The following is a 15,380-nucleotide window of genomic DNA, read 5'->3' as shown; positions in this document are numbered from 1 at the left end:
GCAGGCATATAGACATTTATTAAGCAGGCAAAAGAGAATATATATATATATATATATATTGAGAAACCGGGCTGGTGGGCAGTGAACATCGTTACATTAAAGTTGATAATTATTACCACCATTAATATTATGGGATTTGTTAGGTTTTACTTAACTAAGTTGGTTTTAGCTAGCCCCATGACGTGACTTACTTGATTAATAAGTGAGTTAGACTTTTATTAAGGAGTACTTTTCTCGTATCACTTAGTAAAAAAGAAGACAAGAAACGAGGAGACTTTTTTCTCTACGTACAACAAGGGTTTGCAACTAAAGAATTTATTGGTTAGGATCAAGGTACAAGAATCTTCTTCTTTACATCTACAAGGGTGTTTTTGCTTCAAGAAGATTTAAGTTTCTCTACTGGAAGTATTATCTAAACTTGTTAATTTAAAAATAGGGTTATTGGTTTTATGTGAATAACATTCTTGTGACCTTGAGAGACTTGTTGTGGTGATCTTTTTTGTACCAATTCTCTTGATGGTGGATTCAATTTTATGCTCCGTGAATTTTCCCTTTGAGAATGATTTTACACATAAATTCGGTGTTTTAGCTTTCTTTGGTGCTTGGTATTATTAATTACGTATATTTTTTTAATTGGCATCAATTTTAGCTTTCATTGTCATAAAGAGAGATCCTATCTAATACGATTAGACTCGTTTTGGTCATTTATTTGACCCACATAATATATATGTATATATAATTTTTTTCTTAATAAAATTAGTTTATATATCTAACTTATTTGGCGCTATTGGTAGTTGTGCTAGTCAAGTGGTCTAATAGGACTTGGATTGAAATTTATTACAAGCTCAAGGTAAACAAACAGTTTAATTTCAACTTATTTCGACCCTTTTTTTGAGTTGTTTGATAAGCGTCAAGCTTGATTTTATCCAATTTGAGTCAAATTTGAATTGAATTTTGTATGGTTTATATTTTATAGAATCAAACTAAATAGATAACTAAATTGAATCTTATTGGCTATATATATAGTTAAATTCTACTTGAATTTAAATTTGAGTTTGATTGGATCAATCAAATTAAATATAAAACTAAGTTAAATAGTATGTATATAGTTCTTTTATTTATAATTATATATTAATGGAATCGCATCGAGTTGAGATTAATGGAGCCGATTTAAAATTAAATTTGAACTTGATCTATTCGATTCAAGTTTGGGTTCTTTCATATATGAACTTAATTGAGTCTTATCTAGCTAACTTAATAATTTTAACAGCCCTGCTGTTTATTAAATGCAATCTACTTTCGATAGTTCCTCTTTTCTAATTCAATAAATCAGAATTAATAAGCCGGAGCTCGGCAAAATTTATGGGTACTAGGGATGATGACCTTTCTATCATAAATGAGATACATTATACATACCCTGTTACTTGTATTATAATATCCAGCGGTCCAATTGCATCAGAATATAGATAGGTATTAAATTAAAACTTTATTAGAGTGTTTCATTTTATCTAATATGGATGTTGAAAGGTGTAGAAAAATGCAATAAGAAGGATTCTGAAGCAGGGGATTTTTTTTATCGCATTTTTTATAATTTGCCCAAAATTCGAGGTTATTTACATGGATATCAAACAATTTAGAATTACAAAATAAAATATACTTATTCTTAGTCAATGAGATTTTTTTAATTTTATTAAATTATTGAAACTTAAGTTTATATTTATCGATAAATAACCGGGAAGGTAGATGTTGAAAAAAAGCACAAAAATTTTAAGACGTAGACATATAAATATCACTTAATATGAGGCCCAGGTGTTTCGACAGATCATCTCTTTACTATCATTAGGGTGGCTCATTGGCACATTCGAAAACGTCTTAATAATGTCTATTTTAATTATATGCTGACTTTAAATGTTTGGAATGTAGTCTTAGGCTATCTCAAATATATTTATATATTTTGACTAGAAAGTCATTGGGCTAATAATATCCAATGCCACCAATTGATCAATTTGATAGGAGCCTCCTTCCAAAAGTAGAATTAAAGTCAATTTAGATACTCCTACATAGGACCACTAGATCTTGGTGGCATGATATTTTTTGCCTATTTTTCATGAAGGAATTCTCATAAAATTTCTCATACAAAAGTTTTGAGACTAGACATATAAATATCACTCAATATAAGGCCTACGTTTTACTACTATTAGGGTGGCTAATTGACACATTCTAAAACATCGTAATAATGTCTATTTTAATTATATGCCGGCTTCAAATGTCTGGAACATAATCTTAAGCTATCCAAAAATATTTGGATTAGAAAGTCGTTGGGCTAATAAAATTCAATGCAATGGGAGCCTCCTTCCCTAAGTTGAATTAAAGTCAATTTAGATGCTCCTTCTTGGTGGCACGAGATTTATTACAAGGTGAGCTTATCCTTGCAGGTAATTGATACGACAAATATATCTCTACACTTACAATTGAAGTCTCGGCAATGCTAGATGCTCTTCACCCTATTACCCTAATTGCTGCCGATCATTCTCTCCTCTTGGGAAACATGTTGACCGGCATAAGTGCCTGACCACCATATTACTATAATATATTAAAATTTCTCATATTTTTCGTGAAGCAAACTAGGTGTCTGAGTGGATAGCTAACTTAGGTCTGTCAATAGTTACACATTAAAAGGAATAGTTTTTTTTAAATAATTAAATCCGCGATCGATTCCCTTTCTCTCGGAATCTTCTCCTCCTCTTCATTTCTGCTGCCGTCCCTTCGTTTCGGACCCTAGAAAAAGTAGGAGTACGTCTTTTCACGCGAATCCCTTTGTTGATCACCGTTATTGTCGTCGACGTCCTCCTCAACTCCCGCCATGAATCCGGAGTAGTAAGTCACGAAATCATAATCTGAATCTCAATATAGTGAATATTTTTGGGACTTGGAGTCTTTTAATGTTTGTGTTGTCTGGATCGATCGGATAGGGTTAGGTTGAGATCTCTTTTGAGTCATACAATTTTCGTATTTTGAGGAGGATTTCTTGTTTTTTTTTCGGCATGATTCGTGGTGGAGTGAACGTTGATTAAGTAGATGGCTAGATCCGATTGTACGGGTTTTTTTTTTTTTTTTTTTTTGGGGGGGGTCTAACGTTGTTTTACTGCCTTTTCCCTTTCTCGTGAACGTTCTCTTGAAAGATTGCTGAATAGCGGATGCTATTTGGGTTGTCTGGTTGGATATTACGGTAACGTTCTGCAAATGATTGGAATTATTCTCTACTAAGCCTTGAATAACATTACATAACAACATTGCCGTTGGTGTTGATCAAGTAAGGATTTGAAATTGCCCACAATTTTGGGATGTTGTTAGGAATGTCAGGATGCACAGCTGAATTTACACTGAGATTTAGATTTTCTCTTAAATCTTGCACATTATCTTATTATTAATTGGAAGTTTTGTTTTGTTTCATTGGAGAAGCATGTATTTTACACCATAGACGTTTCTAGCAACATTCTTAAGATTTGAGAATATAAAGACACGATGTTATGGATAGCTTGTTAAAACATGGACGGTTAAGTAAGAGCGTAATACAAGATGAGACATGCGGATTGCACATTTTGAACCTAAACAGAACTTCCAGATGTTAAACAGCTTGTTTAACACTTGTAGTGCCTTCAAGCCTTTTCCTTTTTGTCTCTTGAAATCGGTTTCTAAAAAAGTTATCTTCTTGATTTTCCAATTTTGCAGTGATTATCTATTCAAACTTCTCCTTATCGGAGATTCAGGTGTTGGCAAATCTTGTCTCCTCCTAAGGTTTGCGGTAAGAAGCAAATTGTTTGTTTACTTGATTTCAACTTTGTTCGCTTGTTGGAAAACTGATGTTTTGTTATCTTTGCCACCATTAGCTTATCTTCTTTGCATATGCTTGATGGGAATGGTCAGATATACATGACTGCATATATTATCGATGAAATTGTTATTTTTTCTTTTCCTTGTGATCTCCTTGGTAGTGGATGGCTGTACATTTGTATATCTTACTGTTGATGTAATGAGAAAGGACAATAATGTATTGGTTATTTATATGGCTAACCAGTTGTCATGCTAGATCATACACTTCATTACATATAAATATTTCACCCTGTGATGTAGTATGGATGTGAGTCATATAGACAAAGCACTACTTTTACATTACAGTATCTTTTATGCTCCTATCTATTGGCAATGAGGCAGATGCTCACACAGTATATAACATTCCCTAGAATTATGACTGAATTTTCTATCTTCTGGTATGAAGTTCGTCATGTTAATTTCTGAAATTTTATCATACTGCTCAGTCAAGATTCTACCTACTTAACCCGTTCTTCTCTTTTATTTTTCCCATGGTTAGGATGACTCATATTTGGAAAGTTACATCAGCACCATTGGAGTTGATTTTGTAAGTGCAAGTTCTATAAGATGCTAATTAAGTGATTCTGAGTACTCACGGAGGTACTTAAGTACTTTCTTTTTCTGCAGAAAATACGTACTGTGGAGCAAGATGGGAAGACCATCAAACTCCAAATTGTGAGTTTTCCTAAATGGTGCAATATCCTTGGGTCTGATTCATTGTTTTGAAATTCTTCCATAACCTTTGGTTTTGAAATATTCTTGATATCAGTTGAATTTTTCCAGTGATTAATATCAACAGCAGTATAGTCAATTTGTCTTACTTACCCTTGTGGTAAAAGTATAGCATTAGTTGCTTTTACTTTTCTCGAATCTTATTTGGATCACCTTTCCTTCTTGGCTGCAACTTTTCAATTTTTCTTTCCTCCATTAATCACAGTGGGATACTGCTGGACAAGAACGTTTCAGGACAATCACCAGCAGTTATTATCGAGGTGCTCATGGTATTATTGTAAGTTTTTAACAAATTTCAACTACTCATCATAATGTTGCATATTCCTCTGACAGTCAAAGATGACAAATTCATGTGTTCATGTATCCTTCCTGGATTTGCAGGTGGTATACGATGTGACAGACCAAGACAGTTTCAATAATGTGAAGCAATGGTTAAATGAGATTGACCGTTATGCAAGTGACAATGTTAACAAGCTTCTTGTGGGTAACAAGAGTGATCTTACAGCTAAAAAGGTTGTATCTTATGAGATGGCTAAGGTGAAGCACTAAACCCACGCTGTTTCAGTTTTTCTTCTTCCTTAAAATTGTCCACTTCATGAGCTTGCAAATATCGGAGGCCTGGTCATCTAGGTGCTTTCATGGGTTCTTGGATGTGATGTTGCATTTCCTTCTTTTAATACTATCCACTTCATGGTGCTCTCTATTTTAGGCATTTGCTGATGAGATTGGTATTCCATTCATGGAAACTAGTGCAAAGAATGCCATTAATGTGGAGCAGGCTTTCATGGCCATGGCTGCTACTATCAAGAACAGGTATGTTGGCAAAGCAAACTACTACTTTTCCTAACTATTATTTTTATGGATGCTATAAAGTGCTAATATTCCTGCCACTTTCAGGATGGCCAGCCAACCGGCCATGAGTAATGCTACGCCACCAACAGTACAAATCCGCGGGCAACCTGTCAATCAAAAGACAACCTGCTGCTCTTCTTAAGTTTGTTATTTGCTCAATAACATGTAAATTTTAGCAATTGTTTCCTGTTTAGGATGATGCTTTATATAAATATATTCTTTTAGATACTGCTGTCATTATTCAGTTCATTCTAATATTTGTTCCCAAGTCTGGATTAGGAACAGCAGCTGTTTGTATGTTATTGAATCTGGAATCCTTCTAGTTACATTTGCTTTCTATAATCGATATGCTTGTTGTTATGATCTTCTTTGTACCTCAGCTTAAGTGCTAGTGCATCTTGTGATACATTTTGGAGTGTATTCATGTAGTTGAAAATTGAGACGAAACCATTAACTCAGGGCAGGCTAAAACTTTGCTTCATGTTAAACAAGCAAAGTTTTATTTGGCCTTTTGAGCCCAGAGGTCTAAAGGCTGAGATTGGTTTTGTGGGGAGGGACAGCTTAGATTCCCTCCTGTTCGCTTGGGCTTCTGCCCTTGCAAGTTTTCATGTCTGCTACCAGTAGATGTATCTCCAAACTAAAATATGAAAGCGACTCAAAGATCGTCAATCACTTCTGGGAACCATTTTGAAGACTCTTATTGGAGCATTAGGATTTAGGACTAGTAAATTAGACAGCCTATGTGGATAGGGATAGTAAAATTTTGTACCTGGATTGAGTGAATTCTACATTGGGTTGTAGAGTCCTTACCGGGAGAAGGGGGAAGGTGAGTTTGCTTAATATTATCCGATGAGATAGGACCGAACCAAAATATAAAAATATTCTTATAAATTAATTTAGCCATCCTTTTGTTCCCAAAATTTACATTCATATTTAAGTAAGTGGGCTGTATAGAGATTGGCATGTAGAAAAATTAAAAATTATGCATAATAGAAGTAGATTTATTATTGCTAATAACTAGCAGTAAGAATATGCCTCTCGTAAGACAATTCAGAATAATAATAATAATAATAATAATAATCTTGCAGCTTAGGCGGCTGAGATATCATTGTTGCGCCTCATCAGTCCATCCGTAACTCTTTTTATATGTGTCCACGACACCCGGCGCTGCCATTTCTTCGGTAATCGTCACGACATTTCTTGATCTCCTTCGTCTCTCTCTCTCTCTCTCTCTCTCTCTCTCCGACTCGGGTTTCCTATCGATGGCGGATGAAGAGGAGCTCCGCCTTGAAGTAGAGGCCATGCAAGCCGTCTACGGCGACGATTGCCGCGTGATCCAAGAATTCCCCCCTCATCTCGCCGTCCACATCAGGCCCCGTACGGCCGGCGACTCATCGCAACAGGTGGCTCACCTAATTCTACTACTTCTTTTGATCGTTTTCTTTTCCCTGATTTCTGGAAGTGAACCGATGGGGGGAACACAGATCTATGTAAGAATTATGAGTTCTTGTTATACATCGATCCTTGTTTGTAGAAGAATGGCATTAAATCTTTATGTCCTTTGGATTGTGATATCTATTGAAATTATAAGGATTCAGCCATGGAAGCTATAGATAGATGTAGCAAAACTTGAAATATGCAGCTTGTGTCAGTGGGAACATACGTCGAACAGGTCAGTTTCAAACATTAGGCTTCTCTTGGGCTGTTGTATCTTGGGAAAGAAAAACATATTGGATTTGCTGCATCATCTTCTTGTTTTACCAAATCAACAAGAAAGTATAGACCTTGATGTTAAATTTTTAAGCATATAGAACTATGAATAAACTTTTTATGCATACGATTAAGCCTGTTTAATATGTCAATATGGATTATCTGTACAAGCATTCTTCCAAAAATGGCATGTAATGCTTGTAGATTGGTCAGCAATGTAGCAGTTCTCGTCAATTGTAATCTAGCAGGCTATGTCTATCTCCGGATGGTAATATTATTTTCGTTTCTTTTGCTTCTTCTTTTTTTTCCAGTTCGTGGAAGTCATCCTTGGAATAAAATCACCCATCCAGGTATGAGTTGAAAGCCTGAGAAAAATTGCTTTTGTTTTCTTTCCCTTTCATCGCCTCTGCCAATGTTTCCCATTCAAGAAAATTAGCCATGATTTAGAATTCTTTGTCTCTGAACTTCTATAAGCTACCTGTTGAAGTGCTTCTGTTTTTCCAATTCACTATTTGAAAACATAGATGATGATGGCTGATAAAAGCCTTAAATTATGTTCGTAAGGGCAAGCCAGGTTTGAGTTACACTGTTAGAAGAATCACTTTGACTTGTCTTGCCTTGTGAGTTTCTATGATGTTTGATTATTATGTGGAATTGTTTTGTGGCTTACTGTTGAATCTTACAAACACTTTGTGTAATATCCCATGATCGGAATGCTCACTCCCTAACTAGAGACATACATAGAGGTTCTGATACTAGCTAAATTGAGTAACTTTCTCCAAAACTAAAACAATAGTTGACAATGGCTGTGCCGGCAGTATACCGACAGATGACAAGAGGAGGTGCTGCACGGTATCTTCCTTAGCAGCTTCAGCGCTTGCTATTGACCTCACAATCTAGCTTACCATCACTGCTCGCTGCCCCCCCCCCCCCCGCTCACACCCATTGGGTGCCCTAGCTTGAGGTTGACGGCGAGCGGTGACAATGAGGTCGATAGTGAGCGATGCAAGGTGTAAGTGAGTAGTCTCCCTCATCTTTTTCTGTTCTCTTATATCACAATCGATGGCTAACATGGGCTGTGCCTGTGATACGGTCATCCTTGGTTGATAGTGTCGCTAAATTCACCAATATATTATATTCTATAATTATAAGTATAATTCCACTATATATGTTTCTTGTCTTGATTTATCGTTCCATTCTTTTTTAACATGATCAGTTGTTTTCTTTGGTTCGACATTTCAAGCTTCTAATATTGTTTTCTCCTTGCAGTATCCAATGGAGCCTCCTCATGTGTATGTCATTGAAATGAAAGGCCTGGATGAGAATCGACAGGCACACTTAATTACTCGCATAAAGCAAAAAGCATGTGAGCTGTCTTCAAACCTGATGCTTGTTGCTTTGTGTGAGGTAGCCACTGATATACTCTGTTAGTTATTTTATGTTATTCAGATATCTTTGTTAAATTGCATCTAATTAATTTTTAACTTGGTAAGTTTGCTAGAACCACCTACCTGCTCTACCAATTATTATCAGCAGAATTGGAGATCAGGTCATATTATATGCTTTCCTACCTAATTTAATTTAATTATTTTACATGATAGGAGGCTGTGGAGATCCTTTCAAGTGTGAATCATCCTGAAGGAAATTGTCCATTGTGTCTGTATCCCTTGGTTTCAGAAGATAAAAGTGGCTCCTATTTGCCGTTTATGAAGTTAATGTCCTGCTTTCACTGCTTTCACAGGTTGTTTATTCTCCTCCATTTCTATTACATTGTAATAAAGTTTCAAATCTTCTTGCTGATGTTTAGGTATGCTGTTCTTGTAGTGAATGCATTATCAGGTGGTGGAAATGGCTCCAAGAGCAAGATGATTCTAATTGTCCTGAGGAGATAACTTCTGTAACTGTGGGAAGCCAGAGAGGTAACTCTTTTGTAGTATTCCTCCTTTAGTTATATTTGAACATAAATGAAGCAATTGTCCTCTCCACATGATTCTAGTCTTTTGTTCCACTTTATTTTTATTTGTAGACTTGAAAAAACTTTATGCTTACTGATTTGCCAATTTTCCTATCTTTCATAATACTAGACATTTCCTATATATGCACATGCATATTGCCTAACAAGTAAGCATGGTCCTTTTCTGCAATCATAAGTCATGATGCACATTGATGAGGCAACAGATTAATAACTTCCATCAGTTTCTGTAATATGGAGCATATTTTTGTTCTCCATAAATGTAATAGATCAGTTACTTCTCTGTGAATCTTTTGCTCTATGTTGTCAATGTTTTAAATGAGGATATTTACTTAGAGATTCCTTGAAAATGAACTGTTATACGGCAAGCACTGCTTAAAAAATTGTGGCACTCATGAATTGCCTTGGCATTAATGTTCCAGTACTTGGCACCCAGAACTCCTCCTAGAGGTGACCCACCCCACTGCATGTGCTTTCATACTCCAAAGCAATATTGATTCTCGTGACTTCTAACTTCGTAATAGTATTGTAATGGTAAACGTAAATAGATGCAGCATTCACATGCTTATTTCTATCTTAAATGTTTAATATTGGAGCTCACCTGCCTGCTAGTGTAATATTACCTTAAATGCTTAATATTACACTTCCTGCTAGTTTCTAATTCTTTTTTATGGTTGGGCGCTGTCCAACTCAGATATACATGCCTGCACAAATCAGCAGAAGGGAAATTGTCCAGTATGTCGCAAAGTGTTTGATGAGAAGGATATGGAGCATGTTTGTTATTATCTGGCAACAAGTTCTATTCAAGCAGTACGTATTTCTCTTTGTTGGTTGTCTTTTTGGTCTGAGCATCTTTCTCATGTCTCATTAGCTGCATCATGTTTGCTTTTATATTGCTTCATTTGTCGAAAATTTAAATACACTAAATGAAGCAAAAGGACATCACTTGCTATTGAGAAGATATTAAGTTATTAACCACCATCATCATTTGATTCAGGAGTTTGCTACAGCAAATAATGATGAAGATGAAAAAGTAGTGCTACAATCTGAGTCGGAAAATAACAGAAGGCAGCAATTTGAGACCCTGTTAAGACTACAACAGGAAAGAAACGGTTTAATTGAACCCAGGAAGAACCTATCCATAGCGCCTGGAATGTTTCTTCCTCTTACTTCCATTCCACCTGCTACATCCACAGAAAGCAACCAATCTCAAGATACATCAGGCACTTCAAATGAACCCACCGCGAGCAAGCAAAAGACCGCAAACTTTAGAAGAAAACATAGAACCCATAGCTCAAGAAAACAACAGCAACATGGGAAAACTGTGAGAAGACAGCAATGGATACAAAAAGGAACGGACACGTCAGATCTATGACAAAAGGGAATGCTTTGATAAATTTTGGCAGCTATATGTGCATAAGAAAAGAATGTGAGATGTGTTTTTTTTTCTTTTTTCTACTATTACGTCGAATTTAAATCATCTGTATCAACAGGAATAAGTACATGCATAAAAACATGTGTATGTATAACCTGGTACGTTCCTCCTTGATCTACCATTGTTTGCTTTCAAGCATAAGCTGTCTATAGTGCATTCAGCATCGAAGACAAAAATTCAATGGCACTGCATTCTTTCTCAAGCACTTAAAGTGAACATTTGGGATTAACATAGTAAATGAATCCTAGCTCACAAGATTAACACCATTACAATAGATTGAAAAGATAAGTTGTTATTGCACCCGATGGATCCATTGTTCCATGCGAAGCTGCTTTAGTGGCGGGCCAACGTAGGGTTTGTTCTTGCGAGGGCACCGCCATTTGCCCAAACACTCTGGCGGTGCCTCATCTGCCACCTCGAATTGGCAATTGGTTTTATCCTCTAATGGACTCCTCAACCCTTGTTGTACTTTCCTTTCCAATCTCTTGTGGTTTTTCTCTTGCGACATTTGGTGCCTTTGCGGTGATCTCTCTCTCCTCTTTGTCGAAATAAAACCATTTGTTGCAGCATCTTTAAGTGGCTCTGCACCGTCTGAAGCTGGAGATGCTTGCTTGACAGGTGAACTCTTTGCCTCGATGTCTTCTCTCCCTTCTAAATTACACGAGACTTGTCTGTAATCGTCGATGAGATCATCTCCAGACATTTCCAGTAAATTTTGCTTACGATTGGCTTTTGGCAAAGTTTCGTCATTTGCCTCTCTCGGGTGTTCTTGATTTGGGGATTTGGTCTTTTCCTGGTGCCTGCTTGGAGAAGAAACTTGACATGGATCTTGAGTCGCGTTCTCCTCTTCTCCAGCCAACGCCAAGTCGAGCTCGGGGGATTCGTACTCATAGCTGGAGAACCAATTCCTTACGTCCGGTGGCTCTGAGGAAAATTAAGACAGAGATCAACAGAAGTAGCATGGAGGGAAAGAAGAAGGATGGAAGATTGGTGTCTTTGAGCACTCACGAGAAGGGAGCGAAAGGGTATAAGAAGATAAATTCAGATTCTGCGAGCGAAAGATGCAGACGAATTGTATGAATAAATGCCACACTGAAATTTACACAGTTCAGAGAAGGAACGAGAACGGTGGTAAGATTACCTCAGAATCGAGGGGGTCGAAGAGGGACAAGTCATGCTCTTCCCCGTCTCCGGAGATTTCCGCCATGACCAGGTACCACCCTTCTCAGTCTCTGAACACATTTTTGTTCAATCTTTCCCGCCTCGAGTATTTTTCGCATTTTTCGCATTTCTTTTCGCCCGCCAAACTTTTGCATAGTCTCGAAACTCGCGTAGAGTAAGGGATTTAAAATTAAATTAAATTAAATTAAATTTTGTTTCAATTCAAAATGATAATAAATATGTCATTAAAAGAATATAATGAATAATTCTCAGCCCAACAATTTTGTTGGTTCGGTAATTGATACAAAGGTATAATTAATTTATAAAGACAAAAAAAAAAGTAGAGATAGGATTGACCAAGTCGGGCACCAACATTGAACTTGACCAAACTTCTCGTTGACCACTAACTCTCCAAGACTGGGTCAAGATCTAGGAAGGGCTAGCCACGTATCCATATGGGTCAGCTCTGACGACAGCGGCAGCCGGGTCAACCCCAAGAGCCCGAGCCCGGTTCACATACACCTTCTTCACATTAGACCGCTGCAGCTGCAACAACCTCACGATGCTCCGCCTCGCGTCGGATCTAAATGGCCGACCCGACCCGGTAAACCCGTCAATGAGGTGGAGATAGGCCTCGAGATCGTGGCAGCATCCCGGTCCGGCGTTGGGCCGGAGGCAGGGGGAGGCGCCGCTGTCCAACCTCAGCTCCGTTCCCACGTGCACGTACCCCTCCCTCACGCGCGGGATCGGCGCCGGCGCGCCCGGCACGCGGGTGATTAGGTCGCCAGCGTTGACTATCCGCAGGGCGTTGACTTTAGGGTTGTTCTGGAGCCGGTCGGCGAAGGCCCTGTTCCCGACCTTGGGCCCGCCGAAGGAGACGACGGCGATGGGCGGGACGTTCGGGGAGCACGTGCTGAGCTCCTCAGCGGCGAGGAGGGCGAGGGCGGCGCCGAGGCTATGGCCAACGACCGTGATGCTGAGCTCCTCTCCTTTATAAATCTCCATCAATCTTTTGACCTCTTCGACTATCGTCGTCGAAAGGCTCGGCGCGTGCTCGCCGGCGGTCTTGTACAGGCTCAGGAAGCCGCGCGCCACCTTCGGGACGTGCGAGGAGTCGCCCTCGCTCTCGCCTTCGCTGTCGCTGCTTAGTGGGGTGAGGGTGGTGCGGAGGTTCTCGGCCCACTCGGGACACGTGGCGGTGCCACGTAACACGATCACAATATCTCGGCGACCCATCCGCTGTATCTCGCGTTCGGAGTCGCAGACGGCGACGTAACCGATCCAACTGGACTGCTGTGTCAGCCACGAGGGGGCGTTCCGGGGTTGGGCCCAGGTTGGGAGGGAGAGGGCCGACGTGGCGAAGAGGCTGCGCGTGGGACGGTAGTTCCGGTCGGGCAGGATGAGATGGCGGTGGCGGTGGCTGGAGGGTGACGTGGCGGCGGAGGAGGATGGTATAGAATGAAAGGCATGGTAAGCGTATTGAGCAAAATCTCCATATCTAAGCAACTCGCGACGCAGATTCTCATCAAGAGGATCGAGAAGTCCTTTCCATTGATCTCCTCCGTGGTAACGCCGCCACCGCGAAGCTATCGAGTTCTTCGGGGACAGGCGCGGCGATTCCGATAAGAGACGCTGGATATAATTCAAGCTCCGGGGCGATGCCTCCTCGGGCATCGGCAGCCTGGTGAAAGGGAATTTGAAGATTGAAGAGAGATTGAGAGCGTTAAAAATCCCATGATCTTGCGACGGTTGATCGTTCTTGTTGTTTTGGGTTGTCGGTTTTGTTTGGGGAAGCGGTGGGATAGTCGTCAACTGGGTGGATGGCTTTAAGAGGACGCGGTCGAGATTGGAGAGGTGGGTTTTAGTAGTTACGGTAGAAGCGGAGGAAGAGGTAGTAGTTTTAAGGGAGCAAGAATGGGGGTTGAGAGGAGAGTGTAGACGGCGATGAGTAGTAGCACGAGACGGAGAGATCTGGCGAGGTGGGGTCGCCACGGCGCCGATAACAGGCATGGATATGGTTTTATTGCTGTTTCCGAAGACGGCCGATCCTTGAATTTGTCCTTTAATTTGGCCGAGAGAGACAGAGAGAGCGGAGGAAATGATGGAAGGATGCTGATAAGTAACTAGTACCAGATACTTATATATTTTGGGCAGTCTCTCTATATATAGGTAGTAGATACTTCAATGCCCCAGAACAAATTATATCTATTTCCACTGTCTATTACGTACGGTAGAAAACGCGCTCTTTTGGAACGCGGACGCCACGTAGCTTAAATTTTGTTGGGAAAAAAATAACGATCCGCCTCCGGTACTCGGTCGTAGTCAGAGGATGGCAGGGGAGGTAGTTAGTTTCCGTGGTTGGTAGGATGTTTCGTCCTCCACGGCAGCTAGGATCGTGCGTACGAGAGGAAGAAGAGACTATTTTGAAGACTTTATTTTATGACGCTCGGCTAAGTGTGATGCCCATTTGAGATTTGAGATTTGAGATTTTGGGGAGGGAAGAGGGAAAACGGTTCAACCCAGCTTGCTTTCTGGCCTACTGGTCTTTCATTCTGACGGTTCCAAGATCGATCGATTTAAAGTTGCAAGGTGGGTTGTTGGTTAATTGGTCACGCCAAGTGTCGCCTCTGACTTGTTTGATATTTTGCACGAGACGTGGTGAGATTTGTGGAGAGTGAAACGGTTCAACCCAGCTTTGCTCCGTTGGCCATTGCCTACTACCTACTACTACTAATCTTTTCATCTGACTATTCCAACATGGATTTAACCTCAATTTGAGTCCCAAAGGTTGACCAAACGCCTCGCTGCATTGTCGGCAGATCCGACCCTTTTGGGACTCCGTTTATTTTTGCAGCTTGTTATTGTTGCCTGCCAAAATAGGGATGATCTAGCGGCCAAGTGGCTGTGATGTATATCGGATGTTGGATTTCCTTGATCAAAATCATTGATCGTTGGTCGGAGAACAATTTAGTTACCTTCTACTCCCTGATTTTATATATATATATATATATATATATTTGACTTTCTACTCCCTGATTTTGTCTTTAAAAAACAAAAGAACTATTCTACATTACGTAATTGAAGTTTTCACCACGTCAGTCATTAAATACCAAAGAAATATTATTACATACAACTTATTATCTCCATTTGTTCAGAATACCAGATTAAGATATGCCACCGCCACGGTCTTCCAAGAGAAATCCTACCCTACTTAATTCTTTCCAACAGATAGTCAGCGCATTATTAAAGACCTTGGTTTTTCACATTTAGCCCCCTTTCATGATGCAGATTTTGAGGTTATTTATAGAAAAAAAGCTCTCAGTTTTTTTTTTAAAAATAATGACAATATTAGATTTTAGAAACTGAATACATATATTTTTCATACTAGATGTATATCTTTTTATAATAAAATGTATACAATTTTATATAAACTGATACACAAAAGCTTATTATTTACTATTTGAAAATCTATTTTCTTTTTTTCTATGCAAATGCTTCGATTTATGCTCTCATAAATTTGATATGAGGTCATTAATCGGTGATGGTGAGAAGAGAAGTGGTATAGATGTGCGCTTAGTCGATTAGTTGTAATGGTCTGCCAGCCGGCAGAAGAAAGAAACCTTTGATTAGATATTAATTACGCTG

At 39.1% G+C, this 15,380-nt stretch overlaps 4 protein-coding genes across 6 annotated transcripts; 2 read left to right on the top strand and 2 right to left on the bottom strand.

Annotated features, from left to right (window-relative positions):
• Positions 1 to 2,715: 2,715 nt before the first annotated feature.
• LOC140793420 (GTP-binding protein YPTM2-like) lies at positions 2,716 to 5,820 on the top strand. Its single transcript, XM_073144897.1, has 8 exons — positions 2,716 to 2,877; positions 3,733 to 3,805; positions 4,373 to 4,420; positions 4,501 to 4,548; positions 4,811 to 4,882; positions 4,987 to 5,142; positions 5,315 to 5,418; positions 5,503 to 5,820. The coding sequence occupies exons 1-8, from the start codon at positions 2,864 to 2,866 to the stop codon at positions 5,597 to 5,599; spliced, it is 612 nt and encodes a 203-aa protein (XP_073000998.1). The 5' UTR covers positions 2,716 to 2,863; the 3' UTR covers positions 5,600 to 5,820.
• Positions 5,821 to 6,552: 732 nt separating this feature from the next.
• LOC140793566 (uncharacterized) lies at positions 6,553 to 10,715 on the top strand. 3 transcript variants are annotated; one of them, XM_073145099.1, is made up of 7 exons: positions 6,553 to 6,860; positions 7,479 to 7,517; positions 8,437 to 8,574; positions 8,769 to 8,908; positions 8,992 to 9,086; positions 9,834 to 9,949; positions 10,137 to 10,715. In XM_073145099.1, the coding sequence occupies exons 1-7, from the start codon at positions 6,720 to 6,722 to the stop codon at positions 10,512 to 10,514; spliced, it is 1,047 nt and encodes a 348-aa protein (XP_073001200.1). In that variant the 5' UTR covers positions 6,553 to 6,719; the 3' UTR covers positions 10,515 to 10,715. The 3 variants fall into 3 exon arrangements, with proteins under 3 accessions (XP_073001200.1, XP_073001201.1, XP_073001202.1); XM_073145100.1 differs by lacking the exon at positions 7,479 to 7,517 and having other exon boundaries at positions 6,596 to 6,860; XM_073145101.1 differs by lacking the exons at positions 6,553 to 6,860; positions 7,479 to 7,517 and adding an exon at positions 8,128 to 8,179.
• LOC140793567 (uncharacterized) lies at positions 10,660 to 11,843 on the bottom strand. The gene is made up of 3 exons (XM_073145102.1): positions 11,716 to 11,843; positions 11,583 to 11,622; positions 10,660 to 11,498 (listed from the first exon to the last, which is right to left on the bottom strand). The coding sequence occupies exons 1-3, from the start codon at positions 11,779 to 11,781 to the stop codon at positions 10,867 to 10,869; spliced, it is 738 nt and encodes a 245-aa protein (XP_073001203.1). The 5' UTR covers positions 11,782 to 11,843; the 3' UTR covers positions 10,660 to 10,866.
• Positions 11,844 to 11,945: 102 nt separating this feature from the next.
• On the bottom strand, positions 11,946 to 13,903 carry LOC140793565 (phospholipase A1-Ibeta2, chloroplastic-like). Its single transcript, XM_073145097.1, has one exon. The coding sequence runs from the start codon at positions 13,743 to 13,745 to the stop codon at positions 12,165 to 12,167; it is 1,581 nt and encodes a 526-aa protein (XP_073001198.1). The 5' UTR covers positions 13,746 to 13,903; the 3' UTR covers positions 11,946 to 12,164.
• Positions 13,904 to 15,380: the final 1,477 nt, after the last annotated feature.

The sequence above is a fragment of the Typha latifolia genome, chromosome 8 (genome assembly GCF_019914945.1).
Source record: "Typha latifolia isolate L0001 chromosome 8, TyphaL0001v2, whole genome shotgun sequence".
In the NCBI taxonomy this organism is placed as follows: domain Eukaryota; kingdom Viridiplantae; phylum Streptophyta; class Magnoliopsida; order Poales; family Typhaceae; genus Typha; species Typha latifolia.
The sequence above is the reverse complement of the archived record's forward strand: the minus strand, read 5'-3'. Positions and strand labels throughout refer to the sequence as shown.

Excerpts from the sequence above, each read along its gene's own strand:
- LOC140793420 (XM_073144897.1), top strand. Across the intron at positions 3,806-4,372 it reads GTCTCCTCCTAAGGTTTGCG|GATGACTCATATTTGGAAAG; the intron begins GTAAGAAGCAAA and ends TCCCATGGTTAG. Across the intron at positions 5,419-5,502 it reads GCTGCTACTATCAAGAACAG|GATGGCCAGCCAACCGGCCA; the intron begins GTATGTTGGCAA and ends TGCCACTTTCAG.
- LOC140793566 (XM_073145099.1), top strand. The coding sequence starts at position 6,720 with ATGGCGGATGAAGAGGAGCTCCGCCTTGAAGTAGAGGCCATGCAAGCC. Across the intron at positions 9,087-9,833 it reads AACTGTGGGAAGCCAGAGAG|ATATACATGCCTGCACAAAT; the intron begins GTAACTCTTTTG and ends TGTCCAACTCAG. Across the intron at positions 9,950-10,136 it reads CAACAAGTTCTATTCAAGCA|GAGTTTGCTACAGCAAATAA; the intron begins GTACGTATTTCT and ends CATTTGATTCAG.
- LOC140793567 (XM_073145102.1), bottom strand. The coding sequence starts at position 11,781 with ATGGCGGAAATCTCCGGAGACGGGGAAGAGCATGACTTGTCCCTCTTC. Across the intron at positions 11,623-11,715 it reads TCGACCCCCTCGATTCTGAG|AATCTGAATTTATCTTCTTA; the intron begins GTAATCTTACCA and ends TTTCGCTCGCAG. Across the intron at positions 11,499-11,582 it reads TACCCTTTCGCTCCCTTCTC|AGCCACCGGACGTAAGGAAT; the intron begins GTGAGTGCTCAA and ends AATTTTCCTCAG.
- LOC140793565 (XM_073145097.1), bottom strand. The coding sequence starts at position 13,745 with ATGCCTGTTATCGGCGCCGTGGCGACCCCACCTCGCCAGATCTCTCCG.